General features: G+C 40.8%; 1 protein-coding gene across 1 annotated transcript; it reads left to right on the forward strand.

Moving 5' to 3' along the window:
- Nucleotides 1-123: 123 nt before the first annotated feature.
- On the forward strand, nucleotides 124-5,170 carry LOC123080549 (vesicle-associated protein 1-1; the record flags this gene model as incomplete). The annotated part of the gene is given in 8 exon segments (XM_044503480.1): nucleotides 124-217; nucleotides 1,460-1,530; nucleotides 1,837-1,918; nucleotides 2,366-2,481; nucleotides 2,572-3,096; nucleotides 3,659-3,721; nucleotides 3,883-3,960; nucleotides 4,792-5,170. Coding segments are annotated over 8 exon segments (1,092 nt in total). The 3' UTR covers nucleotides 4,900-5,170.
- Nucleotides 5,171-9,233: the final 4,063 nt, after the last annotated feature.

Below are 9,233 nucleotides of genomic sequence, written 5' to 3' on the forward strand. Positions count from 1 at the left end.
TTCACTCCAACTCCTCCCTCCCTCCCCGCCCCCGTCCAAACCCCCCAACCCTCCTCCACTACTCCTCCTGCCTACCGGGGGACGGATTAATCGGCAGCGGCTAGGCGGCGGCGGCGGTTTTCTGATTCGCTTGCGAGGCGCTGCCGTCTGACCCTCTTCGTGGCGGCGATGGGCCAGGGCGTCGTCGAGATCCAGCCCCGCGAGCTCCAGTTCACCTGTAAGCCTGCGCGCACGATTTCCCCCCCTCCGTGATTACTTATTAATTCCGATCCGTCTCCGGCGACGAATTAGTCCAGCCGGCGCTGCGCGTTCGTGCGCGGCCTCTCGCCCCGCTTGCGCCGATTCGATGTTTCGCACGGCCGCGGATTCGGCCATTTCAGTATGTGCCGCGTAATCCGCAACTCCTTCAGTCGATTGGTGGTTTATTCCGATAGTTTTTTTGGTGTGTGCGTTCGTTCCCTTGGGATTGATTGGAGTAGTGTCAAGTGCTATCTAGTTTGTTCTGTGGTTGTGCTGCGATGTGGAAGATGGGATTTGATTTGGAAATTGGTGTGACCGAACGGACCAACACCAAGTCCGGAGGTAACAGATTTGTAAACATCAGTTTTATCAGATTAGTTCCACATTTTTCGAGGTTTAGGTAATCTTTTCGTATCCTGAACCTGAGGGCATAGGGAAGGCAGGAATGGATGTATTCTTCTGAGCGAGCCCGGCAGTAGTATTTTGTAAAATAAATGACAGAGTTCTTTCCTGTAATTTTTATATTCAAGCTTGGCTTTGTGTTTCTAAAGCTGTTACGCTACCACCATGTTATTAGTTGGTTGCTGCCTTTCGGTTCGATTGGTTACAGACAGGTAGATTTTGTGATGCTGGTAGTTGTAAAGTCTCTCTCTCGGTAGTTGGCAGTTGGCACATACTCAGCTCAGTGTGAGTAGCTCGCTCACTCCACTGATTGTGATGACACAAATGGGAGCTAAGGCTTACAAAGATTATAAAGTTAGTATCCCACTATGCAATGCAGGACGCGGTGCATTCATTGTTGCACCTGTTAATGTCCTGATGCAGTGATGCACATGCTACTGATAAAAGGAAGTGGGCCGCTAGTGAAATGGAAAATCTTCCCATGAAGTTTTTACTATTGGTTTCCTATAAAATTATGAATCATACAATGTACTCTGTTAATAAGTGCAAATCGAGTGATCTTTAATTCTTCACATTTCAAAATGTCTCAGTGCTGGCACCTACTCTCAGCATATGATTCTAGTGTGGCTACTTCCTACTTGTTGTGCTTATTTTGTTTCATGCAGTTCTGAATTTCTATGCCTATGGTTGATAATCATGTATAATTTGCAGAATGCCCAAAAAAATCTGAGTGAATTTATTTTCAGTATAATATATCAAGTTGCCATTTATCTGGATAAAATTCTGACTTGGTTTTCTCATTTTTTATTTTTGTCAGTTGAGCTGAAGAAGCAGAGTTCATGTTCTGTCCATCTTGTCAACAAATCTGATGAATATGTCGCTTTCAAGGTTTTTGCCCCGTCTTTTTTCCGATGACAATCTTGATAGCTTGATTTAATAGCCTTGTACTGTACATCCGCATGTTGTGCAAAGGCACATTTCAGTTTACTAGGTATGTGTATGTACAATGTAGGGAAAATGTATGACGCATTTATCTCAAAATGGTAAAGTAATACTTATTTATAGTAGCAGAGGGGCCATTTCCGGTTGGTGTCTAAACACTGTCTGTTCTGTTGCTTTTTATTTTCAATTGGATGATCATGGTTTGAGCATAAATGAAACTGCAGCATCTGATCACCATTTTGAAATTGCTAGGTTAAGACAACTTCCCCTAAAAGATACTGCGTCCGACCAAATATTGGAGTTATCCTTCCAAGGGCAACATGTGATTTCACAGGTGTGTACACTATGGCTACTGATCTTATTGGTACCTTATAGTGATAGACAACTTGTTGATTTTTAACTACTCTCTAAAGCTGAATTGCTTTTGACTCATTCTGTATTTATGTAAGTGGGCTCATTCTTAGTTAAGTTGCTTTCTCATCTTCTTTTTTGGTTTATGGAATGAACTAAGTTGGTCCATCGCCACCTCGTTCCTCATAAGCACAACACTTAAAAAAAAAGAGGAAACGGGTCATCCCACAAAAATCATAGCATGAACACATGATGGACCAACCCATCCGTTCCTTAAAGCAAACATGTCATAATGTGCTTGCTTCTGAGAGAGGGTAGCAATTATACAATTATGTTTGTCTTGCATTCAACTATTCATGCCTTGATTCTGTTTGGTTTCTTCGGTTATATTCCTCTTGATTTGTTTATTTTTATCGCCTCTTAAATGCAGTTACCATGCAAGCACAGCGTACTGCGCCACCAGACATGCAACTAAAAGACAAATTTTTGGTGCAGACCACAGTTGTTCCTCCTGGTACATCAGATGATGACCTCATTCCTGCTTTTGTAAGTAACTAAGCACATAGTTGAGAAACTTTACATGCATAATATTCCTTATATGTTACTTGTCCTCATCTTCTTAACTCTTTTCCACAGTTCTCCAAAGAAACCAATGCATATATTGAGGAAAGTAAATTGAGAGTTGTCCTTGTTGATGCATCTCGTCCTCCTGTGGAGCAACTGATAAATAATGTCCCCAGCACTGATGCGGCAGTTGAGGTTCCGGTGTTAAAAGATACACCAAATGTTCAGAATGAAGTGCCAGCTATGGAGAAAAAGGTTCCTGCCCCCCAGGAGAAAATTTCAGCTGTTGTTCCTAACATACCTTCCCCTGTCAGGGAGTCTCCAATCCTTCAAGAAGTTCCTGTGCTACTGCATGAAGAACCTGCTATTTTGGCAGAATCTCCTCCCCCTCTAAAAGACGAATCTCCTCCCTCTCTAAAACATGAATCTCCTCCCCCTATAAAGGATTCGTCTGCAATTACCATTGAACAACTTTCTCCTCTGAAGGAAGAGACTGTAACTTCAAAGGTGTCTCCTCTGGAAGAAACTCTTCCGAAAGAAACTGTTGCCGTAAGTGACCGAGGTTTTTTCAGTGTGCAGAATCATCAATTATCTCATGTAAGTATCCATCCTGTAGTTTTATTTATGCCTATTTTCCCTATCTTTAACTTAATAAGACAAAAAAGAACATAAGGCTTTTAAACATGTTCTGTTACTGTAATGCTGGGTGACAAGATCTAGCACAGCCCCCAAGTGGAACCTAGTTTGAGACTGGCTAGATTTTGATAGAAACCTATATGTTTCTAGCTAAATGGTCTAAAGTATAAATCACTTGGATTTTTTAGTACAGTTGTAGGGGAAAAATTACTGAAAATAATAGCTGGAATCAGCTTAAATTAGTGGCCACAAATTTGTCTAACTTGGTATTACTTTGGGCAAGTGCTGCCTGTATTATCTGACTACCTTGCCCTAGCTAGAAAATCCTGTAGGTTTTTGTAAATGGATTTATTCTCCACGTAAATTAAGCTAGAAACAGTTTTGTAGGGTAAGTTTATTATGCATAATGCACTTTAACTATGATATACCTGGAGATCTCGACACTGCTATAGTCCGGATCTTTTCATTTTCCAGAGACCGAGGTTATTTTAATTGACCTCTTTCTTGTATCGATATGTAACAGGTGACGGAAGATGTTCAGAATCTGAAGTCAAAACTCAACAACCTTGAATCAAAATTGGAAGGGGTAAGTTGACCACCATAAAATGTGTTTGGATCGTTCAAACAAGTTTCTTGATAAGATCCTCATGAGACAATAGAGCTTATGTTGTCTTATTATCTCAGATTGCTTACATTTTGGAGAATTACCCCTCTGACGTGAAACAATATTATACTTCTGTTTTGTAGGCTGAAAAGATGATAATAAAACTGAGAGAAGAGAGCAGGACTACAACCCAGGAGCGGGATAGGCTGCAGCAAGAGATGGTATGACTTGTTCACAGAAACATCTAGATTCTTCTTTTTTCTTCATACAAGCAACATTGTCCAGGTTCCGCTATTCTGCAATAACAGAATATCTTGGTCGTTCAAAACAAAACATTATTTAATGGATTATCAACTGTGGCATAAAACCTGTACATCCTTTGCTGCTCTAGGGATTGGGTTCTAGCCTCTAATTCACAAAGAAGCAGAAAAAACTAAAAGCGCCTTCTTCCAGGCCTTAACCCCCTCCATGTCACAACACAATGTCCCTAATGTCTTAGCAATTACCACGAGGGTCATTCATTGTAGTTATGCAAGACACTACTATGGTCTTTCATGTTAAGCCTTGCACATAAAACAATCCAGGTGGCAGTTCCATGAGTATGTTGTCAGATTTCCGTATGGTATCATGCGTCCTAGATCTGTTTCTTGCAGAAAATAATCTGTTACTCATGACACATTTATTCGAAAAAACTAAAAGTGTTGGTCAAGTAATCTAAATATTAAGTATGTAGGAAACTAAAATAAGTAGTAGCATGCTCCGAAACAGTCTCAGGGCAAAATGTGATTCTTCTTTGTTGAATTCTCTATTTTGTTGAAATATATGGCCACTGTCACTATTGTTTCTCAAGTAGTGTATACCGAGGTATATGTGTTGTGTATTTTGCAGTATTTATCGGATGCTATTTCAGCACACTGCAGACAAATTTGCTCTTGAATTGAATCTGATTCGCTTTGAAATTTCAGATGTTTTTGGTTACTAAACATTGTTTATGACTACCTGTTGATCTGCGTCTATTAGTTTCTAATAACACAAGGCATTGGCTTGGGCAGGTAGTTTTAAAGAAGGGAACCCCAAAGAGTCAGCTAGGCTTCCCGTTGCTGTTTGTGGTCTATGTGGCGCTTCTCGGCACATCCCTCGGCTACCTCTTGCGCCTATGAGTTGGAGTATGTTGGAAATCCAAGCCGCTGGGTGCCTCGGTCTTCGCCAAGAGTTGAAGGGCAGCTATATACATAAATCTTGCAGGAGCATCCCTGTTAGCAGCACCATCGTTTGTTATTAATTAGTTTGAGACGGTTTTGAACATACCGGGGTTATTGCCAGTAGCCTGCCTGTATAGAACAGCGTCATTTACATTGTATAGAACCACCCGAAAAAGTGCTTGGGTACTCCTGTGGGCTAATTAACCTTGAGTTTATTCCTCTTGGTGAATTTTTTGCGTGTTTGGGTTCAGTTCTAGGCTTCTAGCGAGAATGAAACAGCGCAATTTTCTGCATTATTTACTCTGAGTAGTACGTATCAACAAGGTACAAACCTTGATGAATTTCATTCGATCGCTGTAGTGATCTAAACAATCTTATGTTAGTTTACAGAGGGAGTATCAGGTAACTAGGTAATATTGCATCAAGCTTTTAAATAGTGGCCACTACCTCTGCTATTGAGGCCGCTCCACCCTGCAGCTATTATTCCGTGACTTATTGTTCAGCTATAGTTTTTTACTTATATAAATGATGATTCCTTCAATTATGTCATATTTGTTGCCAATGTCTAGAAAAATATATGATATCAAATTTATGAGGGTTTTTACAATTTTGCTATGACGACATGGCACTCGTCCGTAATCCGCATTCCACAATGTCGACCCCAATCCGCAATCGATCCACAATCTGCTATTTAAAAGCTTGTAGTGCATGCAAAGATCTCGAATGCATCCATGCCAGATGATTTTAAGTAGTGTTGAATGACAGCCCCCAAGTGAGTTCTTCAGCGAGCCAAGGACTGCAGTGGTGGATATGTTTGGCATTCTGTCAGAAGGGTGACGGCGGGCCAAGGACTGCAGTGGTGGATATGTTTGGCATTCTGTCAGAAGGGTGACGGCGCGCCGGCCGGGCCGGGTGTCCGAAGAGCGGGCCACAGCAATCTTGGAGCAGTAAAAGGCATGTACATAAACATTTCAAATGAATAGAAATACTACAAAACTTATACTTTTTTAATTTTCTGTTTCAGAGGGACCTACAAGGAAGATCTGTTCATGGTGGCTAGGCCCACATTTGATATCTGGGTTTTAGCTGACAGCATGGGAAAAAGAACTCAAAGTTAAATATATTGAAAGCTAATATGTATTCCCTAAAAAATAAGCTAATATGTTGCATTAATTTTTCAGTCGAAAAAATATGTTGCATTAATTCTTCTAATTATATTCCGATGTGATGTTTTCATGCCAAATTGCCAAGCATCCTAGTTTAAATCTCAATGCCTTGTACTTTTAGGCCATCAGAGTAGTTTGGGCTAACATGGTGCCTACATGTAGGCAACATCATCACCAGTTCACCACATGTTTCCTACACGATCAATTTTTTAAATTGACGTTCATAAATATTCAAAAATAAAAGAAAAAACAAACAATGAGGGGAAACTAAGAGAGATGACCAGAAGGCTGTGCCTACGCGTCACACCACTCAGGGTGACACGGGAGACGACAAAACCCTAGCCGCTGGCTCTTCCTTCCCTCACGTTGCCACCTGAGGAGGCCTTGACTTGTCTTTGGTGTTATCTTCTGTGATGGGATTACTGTTAGCTATCTTAATTAGGACATGATATGTACCCAATCACTGTTTAGCTTGATGCTATCTTGTGTGCAATGTGGTTCATAATTTCTGCAGTAGAGAATGTTGGCCCAACCTTTTTCGTACTTTCCTTAATTTCGCAACGCCCTGTTCTAGGCAAGAAACATGTTTACATTTGCTTATTGGTTGTCTGTGAAACAACTGTATGCGACAGTCAGACTTAGAATGTTCATATATTTTTGTAATGCTCCCTGGCGTCTATAATTTATCCGTTGCTGTTTGTAGGATGAAGGTGTTGATTACACTCTTAGATCATACTTGACCATGAAATTAAATTGTGTAGAAAGATCACCGGGCGGAGAATTCAAGAACTTAAATTTGTACTGTAATGCAATGCAATAGTAAGCAGGGAGCTCAGAATAGTATCTGCATCTTGGAACCATGCTATCAACCCAATGTTCCATCCGTTTTCCTTGATGCTCTCTTGATGACTGGCAAGAAACATGTTTCAGATTCGCTCAACGGGTGGCCTGCGGAACTGTTGTATGCCGTGGCCAAGGAGGGCTTGTCATTGAGAATAATTAATCATAATATTATATAGGAGTTTCGTAGCTTCTCCTAAAGTAATTCCATAAAAGTACCTCCCGCGGCCGAATCTAAAAGGTTTCTAGAAGCAAAATTCAATCCGGCATAAATTTTTTGTATGATCATCCATAAATTTAAACCATGAGTAGGCACTATTGCAGAACCGGGCTATAGCACCGGTTCGTAAGGCCCTTTAGTGCCGGTTCTGTAACCGGCACTAAAGGGTGGGGACTAAAGCCCCCCCCTTTAGTACCGGTTCTGCACGAACCGCCGCTAAAGGGCCACCACGTGGCACGAGCCAGCGCCCGGGGGCGGGGAGACCTTTAGTACCGGTTTGTAACACCAACCGGTACTAAAAGATTTGGGGGGTTTTGGGTCCATGATTTCTTTTTCCTTTAATTTTGTGTTTTCCATTTAATTATTTTTTGTTTGCTGGTATTTTACGATACTACATATTGTATACGTTATGCATATATATAAATAGAATTTCTCGTAGAACCGATCATATATTATGATGTATATATAATTAGGTATATACAATTCTCCTACATGTTGCCTTCGGAGCCAGTGGCATTTGCCTTGGTGCCTTCGGAGCACGATGACAATTGGGAGTGGTTCATGGGGGCGGTAGCGGGTAATAGTATTCTCCTTTGGGATCTATGACCTGGTCAAGCAAAAATCCCGCTATTTCCTCTTGAAGTGCTCGTATGCGCTCCGTTGGTAGGAGCTGCTCCCGGACCTGACTGAACTGTTAAGAAGGAGATCAATATGCATATATTAGTTGTGTGACTAGATATCGATAATGATGTAAAAATTATGAATAGTGTTCTGGCAAACGTACCCATAGCTGTCTATCAGATTTGTTCCTTTCGGACGCCATCATGCGAATGTTCTCGCAAACGTAGTATGCACACACTTCATTCCCTGGCGCCTGCTTCAGGGCCTTTACGAGAATAGAATTTAATCAGATAATAATTAATCAAGCATGATAATTAATGGTATTGAAACAAGAATTAAAGAGATGGTATCTAGCTAGTACTACTTAATTACTTACCTTGGGTCGAAACCAATATAGTTTTTTTCGCCATTTGCCCGGAGTCACCTTGATGAACTTTTCCCAAGCCCTGCCCACCGGCAAAGAAAATGAATAAAAGAGTTATTAAATAGTTGATATCAGGAAATGACGAACTAAAGAGGCCGAGATATAATTAATAATGATTGAAATTACCTGTCGACTATCCCCTTCAAGATGGTTTAGTCACTTTTTTTTAAGTACTTCAACTGTTCCTTCTTCAACTTTAATGATTAACAAGATCCAGTAGTAACTGCATGCGCACACGTTTGTATGTCTTAATTAAGCGGGCATGTGCATAACACTCATCAACTACCCTAAACCCTATACACTTAATTATTAACATCTAGCTAGCTAGTAAGCAAAAACAGAATTTGTAGTACAAGACAGTGTGACTCACAGGGAGTTGTAAGGAAGTAGTATATCTTCATTGGTATTGAGGCGCTTCAAGAACTCTAGCATGTTTTTCTCTACATCTGCTTTATACCATTCATATTTCCATGTCTGTTCATTAATGGAATTTGGGTCAATGAACCCAATGCCATAGCGTCCAGCTTTTTTCATTTCATACATCTTCATCCTGCATAATACCATAGAAAAGAATATAGTGAGGATAATTACAGGTAATGATCGATCAATGAGCACTACAGCTAGTTTGAGACTTAAATTACAGAAAGAAATCACTTACAGACAATAGCAATTGACGAGAGATTTTTCAAGTGCTTCTTGATTGAATAGCTGAAATAGTTCTGAATACTCAACGGACAGAGCTAGCTTATGGAAGTAATGCTCTTCCTTGACTTTCACCATGAGGGACTCTCGATTGGAACCCTTGGTAATTTTTATGTACCAATCATGCAATTCATACTTTCTCGTTGGGAGGTTCTTGACCTCCTCAGGCTCGACCAAAGGTTCGCCGTAGACATATTTCCGTTTTATGTCCTCCTCTCTAAGCAGAGACATGGGCTCAATCTCGAGGAGTTGTCCAACAGTGATACCGAGCATTTCAGCCTGCCTTCTATGCTCGTCGGTTATTACCAGCTGACCGGCG

Source organism: Triticum aestivum, chromosome 3D (genome assembly GCF_018294505.1).
Source record: "Triticum aestivum cultivar Chinese Spring chromosome 3D, IWGSC CS RefSeq v2.1, whole genome shotgun sequence".
Taxonomy (NCBI): Eukaryota; Viridiplantae; Streptophyta; class Magnoliopsida; order Poales; family Poaceae; genus Triticum; species Triticum aestivum.